The sequence below is a fragment of the Corella eumyota genome, chromosome 3, assembly GCF_963082875.1.
Source record: "Corella eumyota chromosome 3, kaCorEumy4.1, whole genome shotgun sequence".
Taxonomy (NCBI): domain Eukaryota; kingdom Metazoa; phylum Chordata; class Ascidiacea; order Phlebobranchia; family Corellidae; genus Corella; species Corella eumyota.
In genome coordinates, this window is record NC_137492.1 from 17,189,822 (window position 1) to 17,217,195 (window position 27,374).

Genomic DNA, 27,374 nt, shown 5'->3' on the forward strand with positions numbered 1-27,374 from the left:
AAATAAAAATAAACTCTATAATTGCCTATAGCTGCTTAGCCAGGTGTCATAATGAACATATGACTTTACTACACGAAGTTTTTAGTTCGATATCCACTGCTTTTATGCTACAATCTTGAGTAATGCGCTTTAATGAATGTTACATTTAACCTTGCACGTGCTTGCTAGTTAAAACAACAATTTTGTAAATATTTGGTTAAAACCCGACTGCAAAAACAGACAAGAGTTGTAGCAAAGTACATTTTTCTTTTTTAAACTAGTATTTATTATTCAAGTTTTAAAACAAATTTGTAACGTTTTTATATATATCCTAAAATACAATTGTCATAAGAAATGTAATAAAAAATATTCGGGGCAGTGCTTTAAAATCATAAGCCCTTTTTCGTTCTTTCTTAGGGATGGGGTAAAATTTACCCTTTTGTATCTAGGCAAACAAAATGCTGACCTAGCATATTGGGAGTGTATTCACCTGCCGAATTTCGTAGTTTTTTAACATGAAAATTAATTGTTTAACTAAAGAAACAAAGACCCAAAAAGTGCACGACTGCATAAAGGTGTATACGAAATAGTGTATACAACTATACCCAGACCACCACATTACGAATTTTAAAACTATTAAACTTTACCCTTAAGCTATTTTTTTCCAAATATAAATATTGAGTAGTTGGTATTTTTTTAAATTTTGATAAAGCCTACTGCCCTTGAAAATTTATTTTAGGATATCACAATGTACAAATTAATATGCTTTATTTTTGAGTACAAATGATGCGAGCTCAATAAGGTGCATATACCTACACAGTAAGAAACATTAAGAAGTTAAAACTTTACGTTTTTTTCATTAAAAAATTCAATGTCGGTAACCTTCAATTTTTTAGATAACTCAACCCCAATGATAAAAATTCTTAAAAACCTTAAAAAATATAAAACAAAAACACAACCACTACATAAATCATAAAAAAATTAAACATCAAACTATGTTAAACAGGTTAGTTATAATACTTTCACAAAATAGCAATTTACATTGATGAACAAAGTTTCATATAAAATAAAAAAGAAAATAATATTGGGCATTATATAGATAGAAGTGTGTAAATGAAACTTTTATTAGCAAAACAAGTCTATTTCATAAAGCTAGATTTCTAAAAAATATTACATTAAAAACTATTTTAGGGTATATTTTAGCAAAACTTTTAATTTACAAGAAGTAGTTTTGAATTTGTAGTAGTTTCGGTTGCAAAGTTTAAAATTTCACTGTAATATACCTGACAAATCAATTTATTTAAGTAAAATGTAAGAAATTTAAAATAAAACAAACAGTTGTTTTTATTGCTTTTTTATCTATCTTTTAACAGTTTTTTGGCACAACAATTGTAAATGTGTTGTGATGTATTAGTGAATTGCTAAAGTTTAACATTGATAGTATTTATTGTTGTGGTAAAGAAAAACTAACAGGTTAACACCAAAAGCATAAAAACGGCACCACTAAGGGAGCAAAAAAGACAGAAAACAAAAAACAAAGGGAGCAAAAAAGACAGAAAACTTGACCAAAACTAATAATTCTTGTTTTTGATTTCAAATTTTTTGCCTGTTTTGCTCCCTTAGTTTTGTAGTATTACTGTTTTTATGCTTGTAGTGTTACCCTATTAGTTTCAAGCAATAAGCAACACACGATTATTCCAAATCCTAATGTTCAATTGGAATGATTAAAATCTTACACAACTTTTACAAGGTCTTTGTAGGGCAATGTTTATTTTATCATTAATTAACTTGTTATAATAGAATAATTTTTGCCACCACGTAATCCTTATTGAAGCAGGTTCTTTTTAAAATGTTAATCATTTAAATTAAACATTAGGATTTGAAAAGTCGCGTGTTGCTAATTGCTTAATATTTTTCCCATTTACCACAATGTTAAACTCTGTCAACAATCAAATTTTAGCAATACACTATTACATCACAAAATAACAGTTTGGCTAGGGTTATATGACCTTGGATTGTTTATTACAAATTTAGTTGTAGTGTTTAACTTAACAAAAATGTTTTTCTGATGCAAAAGAATGATTTTAACTATAGAAATGCTAAAACAAAATATTTTAAAAAGTAATTAAAATATAGAATATCACCAAACAAGTATTTTTAAGTCAAGGTTAATTACACTTCAGTTTTTTCTCCACTTCCTGATAGCTTTGCAAAAGAAATACTAAGACTGTACAACACATGGACTTGTAATTACATGCAGGCTTATGTAAATTATATTTGTATTCTTTTCAAGCAACAAACACCTTTATCACTTGGTCGATTTTTCTCCGGCACAATTGACATCTCTTCCCAGGAGCTACACATGTAGAACAAAAAGAAAGATGACCACACGGAATCACAACCGCATCCGCTTGATTAGTGGAACATATTTTACACAATCTTTCCTTTTCAAGTGTAAGTAACTCTTGGTTGATGGCTTCATCTATAATTTTAAAAATATTAAAAAACAAGATTGGCACTTTTTTACTTTGCACTTTTCTGTTAAGTTAATTTAATGTTAGAGTAAAGGATTCTGCGTTGGGCTCAGGATAATTTTTCTTCTTTTTTAAGAAAATGGACTTACCTTTCTTTGCCCTTTTGACTGTTTGATCATTTGAAGTAACAATGTTTCTTTTTTGAGCTGCAATTTGTTGTTGTTGTTGCTGCTGTTGTTGTTGTTGTTGATTACTTGATGATGGGCTGTTATTGTTTGATGAATTCTCTTCGACATTTGCCATCTCAACCGAATTAGTATTGGTGTTTCTTGCAGTTTCTTCTATACTGAAAAGATCGTCCAGCATCTGCTGCACTTCGGTATACTCACCATTACCTCTTGCAGCGCGACTTTAGTAAAAATAAAACAATTAAGTAACATGTATGTTGTGATAATTATCCAGCCCTCCTTTTACCAAATTTTTAGAGAGTTTGCAACAATTTCAATGGCACAGAAAAACTTACTTTTGAATCGCTTTAGTAATTGCATCATTTGTGAATCCCATATCCATTGCTTGCGTTTTTATTCTTTGAATTTGGCTGAATGGTGCAGGTAAGATGTTTTGTTGTGGTACTCGATCGGCAACTGCTTGCGGTTGTGGTACTGATGCTGCAAGACCTTGTGGCATTGCTGGCAATCCATTTAACACTGCTCCAGCAGATTGTACTTCTCGGTTATTTGTCATTCTTGGTGTTCCAGCCAAAGGAGCTGATTGTGTAGCAAAACCTGGTTGGTATTCACGGCGCTCGTTCCTGATTTTAAGTCGTGGCATGTCAGGATATTTTAAAAACATTTCCCGTGCGAATTCTATTCCTTTTGATCTCAAAATGAACTCACAACTGTTAGAAAAATAAAATATTATAAATATTTTTTAAAATAAACTGGAGTTTTTAGTTAAATTAAAAAATGGATTGGTTTAAAAACCTACCAGTATGTTTTTGAGCTCCACATTCTGGGCTCAGTACCCTTAGTAAGACGCTAACACTTACCACTTTCTAAGCCACTTAGAAAGTGGTAAGTGTTAGCGTCTTACTAAAAACACTACAAGTTGATGAAGTATTTACCCTGGAAACCACTTTGCATGCTCCGTCCACGGTTCGTCATCGGGGTCCCAGTTCTGCAACCCACCGTTGCAGTAAAAACATTTTGCCCGATCCCGATCACCTAAATATAAAAAGTTTAAATTAAGAAAGACGTCATGACTTTTAATAAAAATATCACTCAGATATCACTCTCACAATAAAGCAGTAATAAAGTTACTCTATTTACATATACATAAAATGCTTTTGTAATAAAATTTACCCAAGTAGAAGAAACCAGCCTCAGCGATCAACTCAATTGTTGCCTTAACTTTTGTTTTGTCCCATCTGCTTGTAAAAGATCTTAACCTGTTCTCATAACTTCTCATGTTAGAGTTAGTTGGATTAGTGCAAGGAAAAAGTACATTAAGACGTTGCTGTTCTTCTGGGCTTGGGTTTGGCGGACTTTTAAGAATCTGAGCTATGGTGAGTTCACTGCCAATCGGTACGTTTCTTGGTTCATTTTTATTCACAAGTCTTTAAAAAAAAATAAAAGGGTAAAGAATTTTTTACAATGCTGTAAAATTTATTTTTTATCCTTGTTTCAAAAAAAATCTGTAAATAAAAAATTTTTGACTTTCATAAGTATAAATATTCAGAGTTTTGCATTTAAATTTGGCATAATATAAATCAAAATAAAATATAATTAAAACTGCTTTGTACAATCCCTATAATTTCATTAATTACTTTATTCAAATTATTTAAATTATATTCATGTTTAAAATGCATATCGTCACAACAAGAAAAATACAAAGCATCAAGTAAGTAAATGGTAATTGATTTATAACACGTTTATAAGCAGAACTAATTTATTTTTAACCACAACCTATAAGGAATTACATTGCAACATACAATAAAGTAAAACATTAACGTGGGTATCCATGCTGATAATAAATAACAAACTTAATGAGGATTTCAACATAGACATAAATATTTCATTGACAGTTATAATAAATTGACAATACTAAATAAAGAAAACATTTTTAATATATTGTCTATATAAAGTAAATAATTTATTTCAGTTGCACCTTAGTAATTAAAGTTACAATATCAACAAAAATTTTAAATAATAAATAGGCTGAAAAAATAAAATTTATAATAATAGTAAAAAAAAGATTTGACATACTTGCAGTTTGGGAAGTGATTTTTGTGTTCATTATCTGGGACATCAGTAGACCTCCAATTTCTTAAAACCCCGGAACAAGAAAAACATTGGGTTCTGTCGTGATCCCCGAGATAATAAAACCCACTTTTAGCCAGTAATTCATGGTTCAACGATTTAAAATGGTCGGTTGGCGCAATAGCAATTTTAAACGATTTTCTTTTTAAAAAAAAATTTATTACTAAAATATTTTTTAAAGAAATACGTCATTGAATTTTGTTTCATTTTAAAGAAAGTAAAAGTTTTCCTGGAAAATTAAAATTCAAACCATTGATATTTTCTGTTTCAAAAAATTTTTAATGCTCAGTGGAAAATTTTTCTCGATAATCAAACAAGCCTTATGCAAACAACACCACATAACAAATGTTGCAATGACAAATACTTTGGTTTAAAATACACAAAGATTGAAAAACAAGGTTATTAAGTACAAACATAAAGTTAATGTTTAATCCTCGCATTGCAAACATTAATTGCATGGTTATGTAACTTTAAAAATTAAGGTTAACTTACCTTCGGCCTTCCTCAGTTAAGAGATTAATGACAGACAGCATCTTTTTAAACTTTTCACTTGTAATTCTTGAAACATCTAACCCCTACAATAAAATATGTTCTGGTAAATTGAGGTTTTTTATAATTAAAGTATAGGTTTAATAAAAGCTACATTATGATTTGCCCTTACCCAAATTAATTATTATCGTAAGAAAAATTAGAAGACGTTATAGGTTTGAGTCTTAATAATGTAGTGAATAGTAAAAATATACCTCGATGCCATAGGGCCCCAACTTCTGTGGAATGGTAACTGTGGCTGTTTGGTAAGCACCAGGAGCAGAAGAAGAATGATTATTTTCACTTAGGTTCACCCCACTTAATCCTGTTGTAATATTTGTTACATCACCTGCAAAAAATTGATTCAACTTTTAATTTGGTGAAAAATGTACACATAATTGCGAATGAAAATAAAAAACAAATTATGTATAATTAATAAAAAAACATAGAAATGGTATTGTTGATCAATTATGAAATTAAACAGTTCATTTAAACACTTTTTCGCCATATTAGAGATAAAGTAGTTTAAGCTATGATTTCCTGAATTTAAGTTAGTTTCAGGTCTTTCCATTTTTGGCTTTGGCCCTTTAATTTAGGTTATGCTTCTCCAAGTTCAGGTTATTACCCCCCAAGTTCAGGTTGTGCTCCTCCGAGTTAAGGTTATGCTCCTCTGAGTTCAGGTTATCCTCCTCTGATTTAAGGTTATGCTCCTTCAAGTTCAGGTTAAGCTCCTCCGAGTTCAGGTTATGCTCCTCCCAGTTTAGGTTAAGCTCCTTCAAGTTCAGCTTATGCTCCTTCGAGTTCAGATTAAGCTCCTCCAAGTTCAGGTTATGCTTCTCCAAGATCAGGTTGTGCTCCTCCAGGAGTAGGTTGTGCTCCTCCAAGATCAGGTTGTGCTCCTCCAAGTTCAGGTTCTGCTCCTCCAAGTTCAGGTTCTGCTTCCCCAAGATCAGGTTGTGCTCCTCCAAGTTCAGGTTCTGCTCCTCCAAGTTCAGGTTATGCTCCTTCAAGTTCAGGTTATGCTCCTCCAAGTTCAGGTTATGCTCCTCCAAGTTCAGGTTGTGCTCCTCCAAGTTCAGGTTCTGATCCTCCAAGTTCAGGTTATGCTCCTTCAAGTTCAGATTATGCTCATTCGAGTTCAGGTTATGCTCCTCCAAGTTCAGATTAAGCTCCTCCTTAACAGTCAGGTCTAATGCCTCAACATTACGGTATAGATTTTTCAAATTTACATGTATATTCCTTAAAATGCATTTAACTTGTAGCAAACAACCATAGGATTTTAAATTTTATGTATAAAAGCTCGAAACAGACAATACCTTGTTTTCTTTCTTCAGGAGGCATTAATGATAGTCTCTCTTGTTGCACTTTGAATAACGAAAGATATATTTTATAGAATTGAAAAGATATATTTTTGTTTTCTTTAATTCATCTGCTTGTAATAATCTGCAGTTCTCATAAAACGAAACTCATTAAGTGAATGCCATTCATTTTAAATTTTTAACCAACGAAACAAAATTTTAAAAAATACAAAAAACGCGTTTACACAACAAATTTAATACAACATTACAATGCATTGCAAAAATAAATGAAAAATCTACAAAAGTCAGTTTTTATGCTTTAGAATAGACATAAATGTACTGCAGAAATTACTTTAAAACTATCGAATTATCTTAATAACTTGAACAAATACGTTACCATTTGATCCTGATTGTGAAGATTGTGATGATGTCTAAATTTAAAAAAAAAATTAGTGGATTAAATAAATTTCAGAATTTCAGTTTTCGGCTATTTTTACTGTTTGGCTGTTTATTAGGTTTAAAGTAAATAAAAATATTTATAAATATTTACATTTTTTATATATACGTTAAAATTGGTAATTATAATTTTTTTTAACTTACCGATGAAAAAGAGTTGTTGTATAAACTGAAATCAACGCTGCCATAACCAGAATCAGAAGACACCCCAGATGATGTGTTTTCCCTCACAAACTCTAGTGGTCTTTTGACAAGTTTTGATATTTGTACATTTCTTGTCTCTGTGCCTCTTACTAGATTGCAGTCTTCAAAATGCCATTTTGTTGAGCGGGGATTGTCATTGTTTGACCAATCTTGTACAGCCAAAGAGCAACTTAAAAAAATTAAACAACTTGCAAAATTTTGTCTTTTTAAATATGTGAATTAATTAAAATTTAAAAAAAAATTATAAACCTTGAATTTCTAAATTTTAATTGATATAAACCCTGGCCTTATATTATATTAGACAATCTTGCAAGTATAAGGCTTAAATTCATAAAACTAAAATGTTAAAAACACTATACCTAAAACATTTGACTCGATCTTTGTAACCAGTAAAATAAAAACCGTATTTCGCAAGAACCATGGGATCAACTGGGACATGATTTGGAAAATTTTTAAATGTTGTAATTCTGTAAACTTCAGTTTCTGTTGCACCAGGTTGAATGTAATGGCTGCGCTGACCTAAAGATTATCAAAAATATTGTAAAGGTTCCATTTTAATAGTTCCAAGTTAAATAAAATATGACTCTACTCTGAACAGCTTAGTCCAAAGACAACTAAGCCCAAAAGCCATTCCACTCGAAGACAACTCAACCTTAAACAAACCAACATAAATATATTAAATTAACCCTCAGGACATGAGTTGTCATTAGGTTGCGCTGTCTAAAATTAAGTAGTCTTTGAGTTGAACTAACCAGTCATCAACACAAAACCTATATTATTGTTAAATTCTTAAAAGAATGTGTTATATGTAATGTAATATACTAAGTTTTATCTAAAAAAAGGAACTTAATATTGGACTCAGTTAATAAATGTTTTAGGTTTAGATAATGTCAAGTCAGCTACTTATATATACAAAGGATAAATAATTATATACAAATTTTTTTTTTAAGTTAATGTAAAAAAATAATATATATATGTGTTATTTATAATTTTAAATTTTGTGTTTTATTGTTTCTACACCTACTTAATACACTGTTTGTTTCTTATGATCAATTTGCCATAGCAATTACTGAGTAACAAAGAATAGGCCATTTAAAGACATTAATAAATGAGTCATAGACCTTAACAAATACATTACTTATAAATAAATATAATGGATCTGCCTACGCGTCTATGAGTCTATGTTCTTATATAGACCACTGTTTTTTTTTAAATTTAAAATTAGGGTAAAAACCATATGTAAATAAAAGGGGAAAATCCCAAAAACATATGACGTCAATTTTAACATTAAGCTAACCTGGTGGGTCCTTAGGCCGATTGTAAAGTATCCCATCAGAAACTGTGTCGAAGTTTGTCAGATTAATTCTTTTTCTGTTGCATGCTAAATTAATAAAACAGCTTTAATTTTTCGTACAAGTTCAATCCAAATTTTACTTTGCCCTGCCTGTTTGGTTTGTTAGATTTTTAAACAAAAAAATTAAAATTGCTAATCTTCTTTTTTAATTAAAATATAGATTAATTTTTTTACCACTTAGTATATTAACTTGGCTAGTAGTGATTCTTCTGAAACCCGATTCCGTCATCTTGAAATCTGTAAGTTAGGTTTGTTCATTAAACCTAACTGACAGAATTGAAATTCAAGCTGTCAAGCCCGATTTACAAAAAGTTCATTTTTTCCCTAGTAAATTTTAACCTAAAAAATTAAATATTACAATAATATGATGAAAGTAAAGCGAAATAATTTACATCATTTAAACAACGCAACTTTTCCGACCGTTGCTACGGTTGCGCCTTTTGCCACATAGGCTGAAAAAAAAATTAATATTTTTCACCCGGTGTTTCCCCCGGTGGTGTTACATCTTTTATCACATAGTGCCGGGTGCAAAAGCCGTGTGCAAACTTTTTTGTGAATTCAAGTAAACAGCTTCTAAGCTTACTTTTAACCTAAGGACGATGTACTCATTCTAACATTCAATTTTAGCAAAAAATAAACACGTTGCAATTTTTATGTTTCGTGTTTGTGCAATACCACGTTTTAAAAGTGTCAGCAAAGAAGTTTACACCTTTAATCCACAATTTTAAGGTCTTCTTTTCATTAAAATATTATCCAATTTCTATTAATAATTTGCAGTACCAAAAACCAACATTTTATTTTTTATATTAATTCTTTTAAATTCATTTATTATTTTATTTGCGTTTCGTCTATTTTGTTACTGGGTGTCTGAGCATCTAAAATACGAAGAGGATTATTGCAAGCGTAGGTGTGGTGATATTAATAGAGTGGTGGTGGTGGTATTTAAAAAATGGTGGCATTAAAAGTAATAATGGTGCAATGGTATCAATTAAGTACATTTTTTTGTAACAAACACCGTACATTTTTTTGTAACATAAACTGTAGTTTTTATTAAGATAAAGCATTCTTACCAACGCCTTGAAAGAGGAACTAATCTAACGACGCTATCATATAAATGTATAAGCGCAGGGATCTGTATCAGACCCAAACGCGCTATCTGTGACGTAGCTTTTACGCGCATATCCGTGACGAATTGTGAATACGTTATATTTAGTCTTGTGACGTCATATATATTTTCGGTAAAAGTCCAATATAAATATTTTTGTTGTTGAATTCAATCTTATTATTTTATCAACAAATGGTTCTTTTAGGCTAGCTTTCCTTTAAACTAAAATAATAACATCAAGAATCCTAACTACTTTCTGTAATAAACCTAGAGTCAACCTGGCAACTAAACAATCGTTTAAGTTAAACCTGTAATAAATGTTATCTTTATATTTAAAAAAAGCAGACATGAAACTGAATTGTTTGGGATGTGGCTACAGGCTATTGTGTATTGTCTACCACGCATTTTTAAAGTTATAACTAGTTACAATATACACTCAAAACTGTTGTAACAAAATTCCCCAAACTCAATGCCCAAATAAATAGTAAAATGGGTTTTATTTTGTCACAAGTTTCGTTTTACGTTTTTTATGTTTAGTCTGAGTTTTACTTTACCTATCACATATAACAGGTACTCTATTTTCAAGTGTTGGACTAATATTGATCTAATTTTATCGAATTACTACCCTATTCCAAAAAAAAAATATTTCATGTTTTAAAAGTCCCTAATATAATTTTTTTTTAATATACAAATGGCTTTTTGTGTGATTTTTGGATTGTTGTCCCAAAAATAATACTCTTTGTTGGCAACCGTAGTTACAACCTTGTTTTATAATACAGAAACAAAAGATACGCGATACGCCATAGAATAATAGTTTTAGTTAGGTATAGGTTCACATTCATATTTTTTTAAATTGGTGTAAGAATATATCTAAGGGGGGTATCTAATTATATATTTTCAAGGGTTTTGGAATGCAATTAACAATACATGCCAAAATTTGTTACTCTACAACATTTAAAAGGTGCTAGGATACCAAAGTAACTGGGATCTAGCAGTTTTTTTACATACAGACTTACATTAACTACCTTAACAATAAAGTTAATTTAAAACAATATTTAATATATTACACACTTAAAACTATTAAAAGTTACAGCAAAGTCTTTTAATCACAAGAAAATAATTTGAAAATAAATGACTTATTTGGCACATGTGACAGTGGTCACTCTAAAAGTCCAAAGTAGGCAATATGTGGATGGTAAGCAATATCTTTCGGGCAAGGGTATTATTAAGCAGGTGTTGTTGTCATCAAGGGCAACTATGTGCACAATGCCCACTATGGGTGTTTAGAGATAGCCACTGGCATTAATAAACAACAGTAAAATAAAAAAGAACAGCGATAAAAATAATTTACACAATTTATAACGAAAATAACGATTAAGTAACAAATTTAACAGTACAGTAAAAGCAGTTATACACACACACACAACGTTTTTACCTTTGTAAAGAAAAACAATTTAGAGGTTTTGTAAACAAACCCGGTCAGTAACAACTTGAGGTTGTGGCATTGCTAGCAGCCCTGCTCTAATAGATTCTGTTGCACGATTGCCACGTTCTCTTTGTGACATTTGACCCAATTGTGTGGAAGCATTGTAACCTGGTTGGTTGCAACCGGTATTTTGAACATTTAATCGTGGCATGTTGGGATTTTTCTCTCGTGCAAATTCCATCCCCTTCGATCCAATTGTGACATCACAACCATAAAAATTAAACGCATTCGTTGTAGTAGTTTGCTGCTTTTGATGTTGATTGGTTGATGTTGTTTGACTATTTTTTGCCATGCCATGATAGTCGGGCAAAAAATCTTCGATTATTTCTGGTAACATAATAAGATCATCCAGCAATTGTTGAATTTCGATATATTCACCATTGCTTCTTGCAGCTCGACTAAAGAAAAAATTATAAGTAACATGAATCTAATTCTATATTAAATATTTAAAGGCTATTTTACTCCAAAACTGTAAATATGTACTTTTGAATCGCTTTAGTGATTGCATCACTTGTGAATCCCATCTCCATTGCTTGCGTTTTTATTCTTTGAATTTGACTGACTGGTACAGCCGCATTTAAGATGTTTTGATGCTGTACTCGGTTGGCAACCGCTTGTGGCTCTGGCGCTGCTGGCAATCCCAATGACACAGCTTCAACAGATTGTGTTGGCCGATTGTCATGCATTCTTGGTGTCAGGGCAACAGAGCCTGATTGTGTGCCAAAACCTAGTTGATATTCATGCCGCTCATTTCGGATTTTAAGTCGTGGCAAGTCGGGGTATTTTAGGAACATTTCTCGTGCGATTTCGATACCCTTTGATCTCAAAATAAACTCACAACTGTAAAAAATTTTACAAAATTTAAAATATAATGAGTTACCCAAATATGGAAATTCAGTTAAGATCTGTTAAAATTCATGACTTAGAAATGTATGCTGCAAATATAACCCACTGATAGGATTTTTTGACACTACAGTGTATCCTTATCTTAACTTCTCTATGCTTACAAAGTGAATGTGTTACTATTGTACAAGTTAATAAAGTATTTACCTTGGAAACCACTTTGCATGCTCTGTCCACGGTTCGTCATCTGGGTCCCAATTCTGCAACCCACCGTTGCAGTAAAAACATTTTGCTCGATCCCGATCACCTATAAATAAAAAAAGATTTAAAAGCAAAAATTTGGAAACAATATTTTTTTTGATATAAAATATATTCAACTAGGGGTTAAACTTTCAAAAATCCAATCCTACAAAATAAAGCAGCCTTAATTAATATTATTTTAATATGCTAAACTTTTAACTTTTTATTAAAAACTTACCCAAGTAGAAGAAACCAGCCTCAGCGATCAACTCAATTGTTGCCTTAACTTTTGTTTTGTCCCATCTGCTTGTAAAAGATCTTAACCTGTTCTCATACCTACTCATGTTAGGGGTAGTTGGATTGGTGCAGGGGAAAAGTAAATTAAGGCATTGTTGTTCTTCTGGGCTTGGGTTTGGCGGACTTTTAAGAATCTGAGCTATGGTGAGTTCACTTCCAATCGGTACGTTTCTTGGTTCATTATTATTCACAAGTCTGTGAAAAAGGTTAGTCTTAAGAATGAGCTCAATTCAAATCTATAGAAATGATTGATTTTACTATGATTTCTTAACTTAATAACAATACCATATTTACTCTAATGAATTAACATTGATTAATTTTTTTTTAGTTACATAATAGTAAGTAAAATTGCATCAATAACAACAAATAACAAAAATTATTGAGAAAATAGTTAATTAAAATTGAATAAAAAAGTTTACATACTTGCAATTTGGAAAGTGATTTTTGTGTTCATTATCTGGGACATCATTTGACCTCCAATTTCTTAAAACCCCGGAACAAGAAAAACATTGGGTTCTGTCGTGATCCCCGAGATAATAAAACCCACTTTTAGCCAGTAATTCATGGTTCAACGATTTAAAATGGTCACTTGGTGCAATGGCAATTTTAAACGATTTTCTTTAAACAAAAATTTTATTACTAAAATCGATTTTTATACAAATAAGCCATTGATTTTTATTTTATTTTAAAGAAAGTAAATACCCAGGTATATTTACACAAAGATTGGAAAACAATGTTATTTTGAAAGTAATATAAAGTTAATAATTGATCCTTGCATTGCAAATATTAATTGCATGGTTATGTACCTAAAAAGTTAAAGAGATGGGGTGGTCGCAAACTTTCTTTTTTATTTGCATTTAAAATATTGTAAATAGGAAAAATCCCTACGCTCGCGAGTCACGCTCGCAAGTCATGTAACACACGGCACCATCGCCATAAGTTCATACGGTGGCATACATAGAAAAATATTTTTATTTTGCCCTTTTTAAGCCATTTGTTGTACCTTTTTTTAAATATTTTTTTGCAGAAAACAAACTTAGCATGAAAAGCAAAATTTAGCCATATTATATAAGACATTTTTTACTTTTTAAGTATTTTTAATTAGGTAGGCTGTATTAAAAAAATTCCAACAAATTAAAGTTATGTTGTTAATTTTAAAAATTTACAAGCCAGAAACGGTTGATATTGGCTGACAAACACTTACAAGAAACAGACAGGTCAACTGAATGTTACTAAAGCAAAGTTTACCTGTTAGAAAAATAAGTTTAGCTTAAAACATAATATAAACGACACTTGTGTTGGGTATTATGTAAAAATTGTCCTATAGGCTATATATATATTTAAGCTAACTTGAACTATTTGGCAATGTATTTGTTAACAACGTTGAAGTCATTTTATTTTAAACAAAAAGACTGTGTTAACAGTAAACTTTGCTTTAATAAGACTTAGTTGACCTGTCTTTTTCTTGCAAGAGTTTGTAAGCGTTTTTGGCTGGTAAATTTTCAAAATTATTTTGTTAAAATTTTTAAATTTTGTAAATTTTGTTTTTCAAGCTAAAATTAAAAAAAAAAATTCAACAAACGGCTCAGAAATGGCAAAACAAGATTATTTTTCTATGTCTGCCAGCATATGAACTTACCACAATGACATCATGCGTGACTCGTGAGCAAAGGGATTTTCCCTATTTACAATATTTACCTTCAAATCCCGATATTTCAAACACTAGTTGACCAATTTTCAAAATAATGGTATCCTCGTGCAAGTTGGAAAAATTCCAACATAATTAAAAAAAAACTCTGCGACCGAACCATCTCTTTAAGATTTAATTACCTTCGGCCTTCCTCAGTTAAAAGATTAATGGTGGATAACATCTTTTTAAACTTTTCGCTTGCAATTCTTGAAACATCTAACCCCTACAATAAATATGTCCTGGTAAATTGAGGTTTTTTATAATTAAAGTATAGTTATAATAAAAGCTACATTAGATTATGCCCTTACCCAAATTAATTATTATCGTAAGAAAAATTAGAAGATGTTATAGGTTTAAGTCTTAATAGTGTGGTAAATAGTAAAAATATACCTCGATGGCATAGGGGCCCAACTTCTGTGGAATGGTAACTGTGGCTGTTTGGTAAGCACCAGGAGCAGAAGAAGAATGATTATTTTCACTTAAGTTGACCCCACTTAATCCTGTTGTAATATTTGTTACATCACCTGAGAAAAAAACATATTTTTTTTAAATTTCAAGTCATAAATTTAACTTGTTTTAATAAAAATAAAAAATATAACATTTTTGGCTTCTAGAAAAATTTTAAATAATGATTGAGTTTTCCTGATTCCTTTTTTGAACTTTGTCATAGATTTTTCTTCACAAAAAATTTGTTTAAAATTTTTCTAAATATTAACAACACCCGAATAACCCTAACCTATACAGTTCAAAAAATTTAAAATAAACAAGATAAAGTCCACCACAATATGTAGTCTTCCATTTTCTCTTGTGTCTCCATTTTCTTTAATCAGTTAAAATTAACTTTTCCGATTTTCTTCCTTCATCCTTGGGCACCAGCACTACTTCATTTTTACCAAAACCATTTTTGAACTTTTGTTGAATTTTTTTGAGCTTTTCTACAGCTACAGTTTTATTGTGTTAACAACAGTAACACAACATCCCAGTTTGCAAAGAAATGAAATCCAACATTCTCTAACAATGTCACCAATGCATTTTCATTTGGCGAAGATTAGTGTAAAACACAAATGGACCAGATCTTAGATCAGAAATTATGTTAAAACTGCAATAAACCATATGTTTAAAATTGCAGGGAACCAGGTGTTTAAACTTGCAAGGAACCAGATGTTGGAAACTGCGAGAAAAACCAGATGTTGAAAACTGTAAGAAACCAGATGTTGATAACTGCAACGAAAAAGATGTTGAAAACTTCAAGAAACCAGTTGTTGGGAACTCGAGGAACCATATGTTGAAAACTTCAAGAAACCAGATGTTAGGAACTCAAGGAACCAGATGTTGAAAACTTCAAGAAACCAGTTGTTGGGAACTCAAGGAACCATATGTTGAAAACTTCAAGAAACCAGTTGTTAGGAACTCAAGGAACAAGATGTTGGAAACTGCAAGAAACCAGATGTTGGGAACTGCAAGAAACCACATGTTGGAAAATGAAAGGAACCAGATGTTGGAAAATAAAAGGAATTAGATGATGGAAACTGCAAGAACCAGATGTTGGAAACTGCAAGGAACCAGATGTTGAAAACTGTGAGAAACCAGATGTTGAAAACTGCATTTGGGAACTTGAACTTTCCAATATTGGCAGGGTAAAAAAGAAGACACCACCTTGAATAAACCACTGTTATCAAATCAAACTTTGTTGATTGGATACTGGTTGAAAAAGCTGCAGAAAAGATTTTGCATGGGCTTTTATGGAAAGCATTTGATATCTTGCAATCTAAAGTAGGTGTTAAGGGCTTTTAGTTGAATAAATCATTTAAGCCCAGACTCTGTAAGCTGTTAAGCAATGCCATTCAACTAAGCTCAATCTTCAAAACAGAAGTAATATTGGTTTTGTAGTTTGGTAACTTTGTCTCTTTTGCGATTTTACAGATGGGTTGTTTGGGGCAGATGTCTTTCTATTTCTTCTCCAATAACAAAAATCAAAACAAATTTATCCATTTAGAATAATACCTAGCAGATGATGTTAACAATCACTGCAATAGGCAATTTTATTTGAAATTTTTTGAACAATCTTGTAACTTTAAATTGGAAATTCTTAGCAGAAGAAGGCTGCTTTTCCACTTCCAGGTTAAGTTATGAGATTTTTTTACAAAATATGATGATTTATAAAAGCTATATACATAAACTAATAATCCATTTTATAAACTTACCATTTGATCCTGACTGTGATGATTGAGATGAATTCTATAAAAAGTGGTTAAAAATAGTTCATAAACTAATATAATGATATAAAATCTTAAAAAAGTATGTTTAGTTTGAATCTAGCTTATAAATTAAAACTCAAGTCAAATGAGATTAATTTGCTTAGGCCCCCCCCCCCCACCTTTATTTAAATCCCTTACAATTAAACCTCTTATTTTCCTTACAACATCTTTATTTGGAACCCTTTTAGTTAAACTCTTTTATTTCATCCCTTTATTTAAACTTTTCTAAATAAAACCCTTAATTTGAACCCCTTACAACTAAATCCTATTTTTGAAGGGATTTAAACTTCTGGCCACCATCGCTTAATGTATTTCAGTAAAACTTTAACAAACAACTAGAAAGAGAAACTAACGAGGAAAAAAAATTGGATTTAAATGTTTATTTACCGATGAAAAAGAGTTGTTGTATAAACTGAAATCAACGCTGCCATAACCATAATCAGAAGACACCCCCGATGATGTGTTTTCCCTCACAAACTCTAGTGGTCTTCTGACAAGTTTTGATATTTGTACATTTCTTGTCTCTGTGCCTCTAACTAGATTGCAGTCTTCAAAATGCCATTTTGTTGAGCGAGGATTGTCATTGGTTGACCAATCTTGTACAGCCAAAGAGCAACTTAAAAAAATTAAACAACTTGTAAAATTTTGTCTTTTTAAATATGTGAATTAATTAAAATTTAAAAAAAATTATAAACCTTGAATTTCTAAATTTTAATTGAAACCCTGGCCTTATATTATATTAGACAATCTTACAAGTATAAGGCTTAAATTCATAAAACTAAAATGTTAAAAACACTATACCTAAAACATTTGACTCGATCTTTGTAACCAGTAAAATAAAAACCGTATTTCGCAAGAATCATGGGATCAACTGGGCCATGATTTGGAAAATTTTTAAATGTTGTAATTCTGTAAACTTCAGTTTCTGTTGCACCAGGTTGAATGTAATGGCTGCGCTGACCTAAAGATTATCAAAAATATTGTAAAGGTTCCATTTTAATAGTTCCAAGTTAAATAAAATATGACTCTACTCTGAACAGCTTAGTCCAAAGACAACTAAGCCCAAAAGCCATTCCACTCGAAGACAACTCAACCTTAAACAAACCAACATAAATATATTAAATTAACCCTAAGGACATGAGTTGTCATTAGGTTGCGCTGTCTAAAATTAAGTAGTCTTTGAGTTGAACTAACCAGTCATCAACACAAAACCTATATTATTGTTAAATTCTTAAAAGAATGTGTTATATGTAATGTAATATACTAAGTTTTATCCAAAAAAAGGAACTCAATATCGGACTTAGTTAATAAATGTTTTATGTTTAGATAATGTCAAGTCAGCTACTTATATATACAAAGGATAAATAATTATATACAAATTTTTTTTTAAGTTAATGTAAAAAAATAGCATATATGTGTTATTTATAAAATTTTGTGTTTCATTGTTTCTACACCTACTTTTTACACTGTTTGTTTTTTTATGATCAACTTGCCATAGCAATTACTGAGTAACAAAGTCCTGCAAAAAACGGCGGGGAGTCGGCGATGAAATTCCTGTGTATAAAGTCAGCGTAAGACCATATTTTACCGATATTCAAAATAAAATTTTGCATAAAGTACAGTATATATAAAAGTTTTTATTGGTTGTTACGTTAATGACATATGTTAGTTTTTAGAATATTTTTTTTTTTTTAATTTTTGTTTCAAAAACTCTTTTTTAAAACGAAATTAAGACGGGTGCTTTTGGCCTGCAAAATTTTAGGACTAATCGCTTTCGGCCTGCGAAATTTTTTATTAAACTGCGGGGAGCCTGCAGCGTTATGCCCACGTATACCTTTAACGCAAGAACATATTTTACCGATATTTTAAATAAAATTTGGTAAAAGAAACAAAAATTTAAAAAAATAATATTATAAAAACTAACATATGTCATTAACGTAACAACCAATAAAAACTTTTATATATACTGTACTTAATGCAAAATTTTATTTTAAATATCGGTAAAATATGGTCTTACGCTGACTTTATTTCAACGCCGACTCCCGCCGTTTTTTTGCAGGACAAATCTAGTGGCAACTCTTAAAACAATTTATTCTTTGTGTTTTAGTATATAAATTCATATACATTAACACGGGCAATAACTAATAACATATTTATGTACATTCTTCAGTGTAAAAAAATGATTAATTAATAATCTATTTTCTTCAAATATCGTTTAGAAAGACGGCCCACATTTCGCAAAATACGTAATATCATAATGCATCGTCTTGTGTCACCTAAAAGCGCGCGCTTTTAAAATTTGTTTTTTATAGGTTATATTTTGTAAAATTAAAAAATTGACACGGGAAAAGAAAGATAACATATTTATGCATAATCCTCAGTGTAAAAAATGAAAAATTAATGCTCTATTTTCTTCAAATATTGTTTGGAAAGGCGGCACTATTTCGTCACCTAAAAGCGCGCGCTTTTAAAATTAGTTTTTTATAGGTTTTAGTTTGTAAAATTAAAAAATTGACACGCCAAAAGAAAGATAACATGTTCTTGCACATTATTATTAAAAAAAAAATATTAATTTACTGCTTATTTTGTTTCAAATACTGTCTAAAATACTGTATATAACTACGCGAAAATAAAATTTCTCGCGGTAATTAAAATGCAAAATCCCCGCTGTTTTGAAAAAAAAATTTTGGCCGAAGTGTCTGGTTACCATTTAAAGACATTTGTCACAAGACAAATAGTATGTATTAAATGAATCAGAGACCTTAACAAATACATTACTTATAAATAAATATAATGGATCTGCCCATGAGTCTATGTTCTTATATAGACCACTGTTTTTTTTTTAATTTAATACTAGGGTAAAAACCATATGTAAATAAAAGGGGAAAATCCCAAAAACACATGACGTCAAATTTAACATTAAGCTAACCTGGTGGATCCTTAGGCCGATTGTAAAGTATCCCATCAGAAACTGTGTCGAAGTTTGTCAGATTAATTCTATTTCTGTTGCATGCTAAAGTAATAAAACTGCTTTAATTTTTCGTACAAGTTCAATCCAAATTTTACTTTGCCCTGCCTGTTTGGTTTGTTAGATTTTTAAACAAAAAAATTAAAATTGTTTATATTCTTTTTTAATTAAAATAAAGATTAATTTTTTTACCTCTTTGAGATATTGGGGTAATAATGAATCTTCCGAAACCCGATTCCGCCATCTTGAAATCTTTAAGTTAGGTTTGTTTATTACCTAACTGACAGATTAGAAATTCAAGCTGTCAAGCCCGACTTACAAAAAGTTTATTTTTTGCCTAGTAAATTTTAACCTAAAAAATTAAATATTACAATAATATGATGAAAGTAAAGCGAAATAATTTACATCATTTATACAACGCAACTTTTCCGACCGTTGCTACAGTTGTGCCTTGCCACATAGGCTGGCTGAAACATAGAGATACTAATATATACACCAAATTAATATTTTTTACCAGGTGTTTCCCCTGGTGGTGTTACATTTTTTATCACATAGTGCCGGGTGCAAAAAAGCCGTGTGCAAACTTTTTTGTGAATTCAAGTAAACAGCTTCTAAGCTTACTTTTAACCTAAGGACGATGTACTCATTCTAACATACATTTTTAGCAAAAAATAAACACGTTGCAATTTTTATGTTTCGTGTTTGTGCAATACCACGTTTTAAAAGTGCCAGCAAAAAACTTTACACCTTTATACCACAATTTTAAGGTCTCCTTTTAATTAAAATATTATCCAATTTCTATTATTAATTTGCAGTACCAAAAATCAACATTTTATTTTTTTTATATTTAATTCTTTTAAATTCATATATTATTTTATTTGCGTCTCGTCTATTTAGTTACTGGGTGTCTGAGCATCTAAAATACGATGACGATTATTGCAAGCGTAGGTGTGGTGATATTAATAGAGTGGTGGTGGTATTTAAAAAATGGTGGTATTAAAAGTAATAATGGTGCAATGGTATCAATTAAGTACATTTTTTTGTAACAAACACCGTACATTTTTTGTAACATAAACCGTAGCATTTATTAAGATAAAGAATTCTTACCAACGCCTTGAAAGAGGAACTAATCTAACGACGCTATCATATAAATGTATAAGCGGAGGGATCTGTATCAGACCCAAACGCGCTATCTGTGACTTAGCTTTTACGCGCATATCCGTGACGAGTTGTGAATACGTTATATTTAGTCTTGTGACGTCATATATATTTTGGGTATGAGTCCAATATAAATATTTTTGTTGTTGAATTCAATCTTATTATTTTATCAATAAATGGTGCTTTTGGGCTAGCTTTCCTTAAACTAAAATAATAACATCAATAAACCTAACTATTTTCTGTAATAAACCTAACTATTTTCTGTAATAAACCTAGAGTTACCTTACAAGCTGGCAACTAAACAATTGTTTAAGTTAAACCTGTAATAAATGTTATCTTTATATTTAAAAAAAGCAGACATGAAACTGAATTGTTTGCGATGTGTAGGCTATTGCGTATCTATCGTCTACCACGCATTTTTAAAGTTATAATTAGTTACAATATACACTTAAAAATTAAATTATAATTAAATATTCAAAACTTTTCATATGTAAAAAATAAAATGGGCTTACGCAATTTTATCAAAAAAAATGCACATAATACACTGATACAGTCAAAAAAGTTTTATACACTCACAGTAATTAATATTCCTGTAAAAAAACTATTTAGAGGTTTTGACACCAAACCTAGTCAGCAACAACTTGAGGTTGTGGCATTACCAGCAGCCCTGTTTCAACAGGTTCTGTTGCATAATTGCCACTTTGTGAGATTTTATCCTATTGTGGAAAAGCATTGTTACCATCACTTAGTTGCGTTCGTTATTTTGAACATTTAAGCGCAGCATGTTTGGATTTTTTAACAGCATTTTTTGTAAGAATTCGATTCCTTTTAAACCAATTGTAAAATCACAACCATGAAATGAAATCGCATTTGTTATGGTTGTCTGTGGTGTTTGTTGTTGGCTGGTTGATGATGTTTGACTACCTATTGCTGTGTCATGATTGTCAGGCGAGAGATCTGTTATTTCTTCTAACTCAAAAAGATCATCCAGCAATTGTTGCACTTCAGTATACTCACCATTACCTTTTGCAGCTCGACTAAAGTAAAAATTACAAATAACATGAATTTTTTTTTTTTTTTTTGTATATATCTTTATCCTCGATGTGGGAAAGTCGAATGCGCGACTTAAACCCAGTCTTGAGTTGCCTGTGGCAGTTTGGGATATTATAGATTATAATTGCCCGATAATTATACTGCTGATCAAGTGCTGGCTCAGCAGGAGTTCACACCGTTTACAGCGCCTTACTCAAGGGCGCTACAGCATGAGAACAGTGGGGATTGAACCCAAGACCTCATGTGTGGTGTAGCAAGTGTTCTTACCACTACACCACGCTGCCGGTTAATTAAATTCCATATTAAATATTTAAAGGCTATTTTACTTCAAAACTGTAAATATTTACTTTTGAATCGCTTTAGTGATTGCATCACTTAAGAACCCCATTTCCATTGCTTGGGTTTTTATTCTTTGAATTTGACTAACAGATGCAGATTGGTTTAGATGTTGTCTGCGGTCGGCAACTGCTTGTGAAGCTGCTGTCGGACCGTGAAGTGATTCTCTGGCAGATTGTGTAGATTGTTCGTCAAGCATTCTTTGGGCTGCAGCCACATGATTGGATGGTTCAGTAGCACCACCACCTGGTTGATATTCAAAACGCTCATTCTGGATATTAAAGCGTGGCAAGTCAGGGTATTTTAGGAACATTTCCCGTGCGAATTCGATACCCTTTGATCTCAGAATAAACTCACAACTATAAAATGTATTGAAGAATTTTACCAAAAATACCTGTTAGAAGGGTTTTGCGAAGGGTTTGTTGGAGGGCTTAAGAATTTTTTTACCAATAATTTATCTTAACCTACCTAAGCTTACAAGTAATAAGTGTTAGCATTTTACTTAGCACAATAAAAGTTGATAAAGTATTTACCCTGGAAACCACTTTGCATGCTCCGTCCATGGTTCGTCGTCGCGGTCCCAGTTTTGCAAACCACCATTGCAGTAAAAACATTTTGCTCGATCCCGATCACCTGAAATTTAGTTTTTTTTAATATAAATAAAACTGTATTTTATGAGTGGATTGTTGTTAATTTTTTTAAATTCCAATCTACAAAACAAAATCAGTCTCAAGTGAAAAATTCTTTGTAGAATTGATCTACTAAAATGAAAAGACTTCATCAGTTACTATAAATTTTGTTTCAGTTGCGTATATCATCAAAAAAATTTAATAAAATTTACCCAAGTAGAAGAAACCAGCCTCAGCGATCAACTCAATTGTTGCCTTAACTTTTGTTTTGTCCCATCTGCTTGTAAAAGATCTTAACCTGTTTTCATAACTACTCATGTTAGGGGTAGTTGGGTTGGTGCTGGGGAAAAGCAGATCAAGGCGCTGCTGTTCTTCTGGGCTCGGGTCTGGGGGACTTTTAAGAATCTGAGCTATGCTAAGTTCGCTTCTGATCGGTATATTTCTTTGTTCATTATTACTCACAAGCCTGATAAAAAGGATAATTTTAGCATGTTTGTTTTTAACCATTTTTTATATTTATTTATCAGAGATGTAGAAAGGTCGACTTAAAGACCTACCATAGAGTAAAATATATTAATACATATGTGTGTTTGTATGTTTTGATTAAGGTCTTTAAAATAAAAAAACTGTCGCTTATTTGCACAGGTAAAATTTTACAACATATGTTAGTTGTAAGTTGCAACACCATTACAATAATTAAAAAGCAACCCCTGTAATTAAATCCAAAAACTTTTTAAAAATTGTATTGGATTTGCAATAATGGTTTATTGTTTTGATAGATTGCAAAAAACAAAATTTAGCAAAATGCATTGTTTAAATTACCTTTGACCTTCTTCAGTTAAGCAATTAACGGTCGAACATCTTTCATTTACAATTTTTAAATTGTCCAATGGCTTAAAAAAATATATACTTTAACTTGAGTTACCCGCTCTAATATTTTTCTGTTTTAAGTCGTAATAAATAACAAATAAGCCCAGATATATATATATATACAAGCTGTAATTTTTATAGTAAAAACTTTTAAATTCTAAGTGAAATTTAATCAGTATTCTTTGTTAATGATAACAATGTAGATGATAATAGTACACACATAAAAACTCTACAGGTTAAAAAATTGAGGTAAATAGTAAGGTAAAATTGTAACATTTAAGGTACCTGTTGGTGTCTCGTAAAAATTTTGGGATTTGTAACTGCTGTTTGGTAAGCATTTGCACCACATGAAAAAAGGTTGTTTCCATTGAAGTTCACTCCACTAAATCCTGTTGTAACATTTGGTACGTTACCTTAAAAAATACAATTTTTAATCTAGTTATTAAACTTTTTTTTTACAAAAATTGTTGTTTTCGTTTAATTTGCACTAGTTGTATATATATATATACTATAAAACTGTTGGCTCTGCTTATATACCATACAGCTTATATAATATACCTAATTTCTGCTTAACTTTTATTTAGTTTTGTATAAAAAAAATTAAATGTATTACCACTTACCATTTAATCCTGATCGAGATGAAGTCTAAAAATAAAATTTATTTATGTACAGATTTTTTTAATTATGTTTAAATGTATTTCTAAATAGTTATGATAAAATAAAATTTAAGGCTTTGCATTTAAGTAGCATTTCTTTGTCTGTAAAAGTAAAACATAATGTTGGATGGAAAAAACAACTCTTTATTTAATGCTACCTTTTCAAGTTTTTTACGCTTAATGACCAGAATTTTAAGCGCTGTAATAATTTTAAACTTACATTTAATATTACCAGCAATAATCTACTTGCACACCACAAATATATATATTTTTTTTTGAAGGCCTTTTAATCATCCATACAAATATATATATATCACCTACCAAGCTCCCTTATATATAGATTTATTCTTAAAAAAAATTATAGAGTAGTAACTTCTACTATCCTAACACACAATTAACAAGTTAACAGACTAATATATGAATGTTTTTTTACCGACGAAAAAGAGTTGTTGTAAAAACTGAAATCAACAGTGCCAATGTCAGAGGACGCCCCTGATGGTGTATATTCCCTCACAAACTCAAGTGGTCTTCCAACAACTGTTGATATTTGTACATTTCTTGTCTCTGTGCCTCTAACTAGATTGCAGTCCTTTAAATGCCATTTTGTTGAGCGGGGATTGTCATTGGTTGACCAATCTTGTACAGCCAAAGAGCAACTTAAAAAAATTAAAAAACTTTTTTTTGTTTTTAAAAATTTTGTTTTTAAATATATGCATTAATTAAAATTAAAAAAAAATTATAAACCTTGAAATTCTAAATTTTAGTGGATATAAAACCTAGCCTTACACTGTATTGTATTTAATATTTAGACAATCTAACAGGTATAACGCTTAAATCCATAACCCTAAAATGTTGAAAACACTATTGAAACAACTAACACCATACCTAAAACATTTGACTCGATCTTCGTAACCAATAAAATAAAAACCATATTTCGCAAGTACCATGGGATCAACTGGAACGTGCTCTGGATAATGTCTAAACGTTGATATTCTGTAAACTTCAGTTTCGGTTGCACCAGGTTGAATGTAATGGCATCTCTTACCTAAAGACCATCAAAAATTGTTAAAATTTACCCCCAATTTAATAAAAATTCGTAACGCTTTTATGTCAATTCAAGAGACCATTTACTCTTGACAGCCTAGCCTAAAGACAACTTAGCACTATGAATAAAAGTCTGATAATAACATCATTAAAGTCATTAAAATCCTTTTAAAATAAGTTGTCTTTAAATAAAACAACATAAAAATAAGCCGAGCCGATAAGGGCTTTAAGTTTAGTAAATGTCAAGTCAGTCACCCACATTAAAAATAAGTAAACACTTTTTCATATATATAGATATAAAAAAATTGTTAGTGTAAAAATAATTGGTATATATAATTATTATAAATTAAATCTAAGTAAAATTTTGGTTGTACCTAACAAACTGTTTTTTTTTTTATTGCACATTAAATAAAAAATACAAAACAAAAAAACATTACAAATAAGTTAATAAAAAATAAAAAGCTTTTAAATCTGTTTATACATCTACGATGGTATATTCTTATATAGACTTCAACTAATCAAAACGAAAAAATCAAACAAAAATTTTAAAAATACAAATTATAATTAAGGCGAACCCCCCTTCCGACCAAAAAAAATACAGTCATATTTAACATTAGCTAACCTGGACGATCTTGGGGTAATTTGAAAAGTATTCCATCTGCTACTTTATCGTCCATTGCCTCTGTAATAAATATAAACATTTTTTATTTTTGTTTTTTTCTGTATATCTTTATCCTTGATGTGGGAAAGTTAAATGCTCAACTTAAACGTAGAGTAACATCAGTTACTCCGACCCAGTCTCGAGTTGCCTGTGGCAGTTTGGGATATTATAGATTATAATCTCCCAATAATTATGCTGTTAATTAAGTACTGGCTCTGCAGGTGTTCGTACCGTTTATAGCACCTTACTCAAGGGTGCTACAGCACGAGATCATTGGGGATTGAACCCAGGACCTCATGTGTGGTGTAGCAAGTGTTCTTACCACTACACCACGTTTTTTATTTGTTCAAACAGAAAAATTTGTTTAATTTTATTACTTGTCTGCAAGTTTACATCCTTACTTTTTGACTTTGGTTTGTTACATTTTTTAACACAAACCTAATAAAATCAAAGATTGTCATCTTTTTTCAGATATTTTACCTTGGCAAATATTGGTTCTTCTGGAACCTTATTCTGCCAATGTGATGTTGTAATCTGTAAGGTTTGATTTTATCATATAATTAACAAAAAATTCAAGTTTTTTCTTGAAAGTTCAAATTTTTATTTAACCTATTAAAAAATAGGCATAAAATATTACTTGATTAAGAATATTCGATAAATTAAAAAAATATATAAATCTATAATATTTAATTTTTACGCTAAATGGAAGGGCTTTTAACTATTTGCCTTATTGTAATTGAGCAACATTTTACATTAAGCTTTTAAATGCCTAAAATTAATCTTTGGTGATGAACAAATAAGAATTTATGTAAATTTATTTTTCAACCTGAAAATTTTTTTTTCAACTCGTTCTTTTAAACTATTAATATTAAGTTAAATTTGATATGCCTTCCACCAATCATTGCTTTTTATTTAACAAACAAGTAATTAAATCAAATAAACAAACAAACAAAAAATTGAAATTTTTTTTTCTAATAATATCATAATGCATAATTGATTAAAATTTAAAAACCTAAGGACGCATTTTTAATTTTAAGAAACAAACAAGCAAGTATTTAAAATTAGTAATAAAATTTTTAAAGGATTTAAACACAATCTGATAATTAACAACATACTGAAATTTCAAAACTTTTAATTTACCAGAACAAAATTTATTCTGACTCAAAATTTGAACTTATAAAAATAAAAAATAATAAATTGACAACAACAACTGGCGACCGAGCCAAAACAAATCACCATTAACTTTTTACTACTTTGCCACATTGGCTAAAAAAAAGTTAACATTACACGGTGTTTCCCCTGGTAGTGTATATTTTTTTATTACTTAGTGCTGGGTGCAAAAACCGTGTGGAATTTTTTAAATCCAAGTAACCTCTTGTATATAGCTTTATCCTCGATGTGGGAACGTCGAATGTGCAACTTAAACATAGAGTAACATAAGTTACTCCGACCCAGTCTCGAGTTGCCTG

At 30.5% G+C, this 27,374-nt stretch overlaps 3 protein-coding genes across 4 annotated transcripts; all 3 read right to left on the minus strand.

Annotated features, from left to right (window-relative positions):
- Positions 1–730: 730 nt before the first annotated feature.
- LOC145745487 (uncharacterized) lies at positions 731–8,956 on the minus strand. Its single transcript, XM_082563576.1, has 15 exons — positions 8,786–8,956; positions 8,555–8,638; positions 7,617–7,776; positions 7,198–7,426; positions 6,995–7,028; positions 6,616–6,663; positions 5,925–6,488; positions 5,515–5,648; positions 5,264–5,346; positions 4,718–4,912; positions 3,815–4,068; positions 3,577–3,676; positions 2,977–3,351; positions 2,603–2,862; positions 731–2,461 (listed from the first exon to the last, which is right to left on the minus strand). The coding sequence occupies exons 1-15, from the start codon at positions 8,838–8,840 to the stop codon at positions 2,268–2,270; spliced, it is 2,769 nt and encodes a 922-aa protein (XP_082419702.1). The 5' UTR covers positions 8,841–8,956; the 3' UTR covers positions 731–2,267.
- Positions 8,957–10,796: 1,840 nt separating this feature from the next.
- LOC145745489 (baculoviral IAP repeat-containing protein 2-like) lies at positions 10,797–19,846 on the minus strand. The gene is made up of 12 exons (XM_082563577.1): positions 19,691–19,846; positions 19,460–19,543; positions 17,332–17,491; positions 16,918–17,146; positions 16,477–16,510; positions 14,663–14,796; positions 14,413–14,495; positions 13,006–13,200; positions 12,524–12,777; positions 12,253–12,352; positions 11,686–12,042; positions 10,797–11,600 (listed from the first exon to the last, which is right to left on the minus strand). The coding sequence occupies exons 1-12, from the start codon at positions 19,740–19,742 to the stop codon at positions 11,171–11,173; spliced, it is 2,112 nt and encodes a 703-aa protein (XP_082419703.1). The 5' UTR covers positions 19,743–19,846; the 3' UTR covers positions 10,797–11,170.
- A 1,159-nt stretch (positions 19,847–21,005) lies between these two features.
- On the minus strand, positions 21,006–26,516 carry LOC145745490 (inhibitor of apoptosis protein-like). Of its 2 annotated transcripts, none has more exons than XM_082563578.1 (11): positions 26,386–26,516; positions 25,867–25,926; positions 25,086–25,245; positions 24,634–24,856; positions 24,165–24,189; positions 23,830–23,957; positions 23,497–23,567; positions 22,887–23,140; positions 22,579–22,678; positions 22,057–22,404; positions 21,006–21,693 (listed from the first exon to the last, which is right to left on the minus strand). In XM_082563578.1, exons 2-11 carry the CDS (start codon positions 25,919–25,921, stop codon positions 21,402–21,404), a joined length of 1,656 nt encoding a protein of 551 aa, XP_082419704.1. In that variant the 5' UTR covers positions 25,922–25,926; positions 26,386–26,516; the 3' UTR covers positions 21,006–21,401. The 2 variants fall into 2 exon arrangements, with proteins under 2 accessions (XP_082419704.1, XP_082419705.1); XM_082563579.1 differs by having other exon boundaries at positions 26,344–26,445.
- Positions 26,517–27,374: the final 858 nt, after the last annotated feature.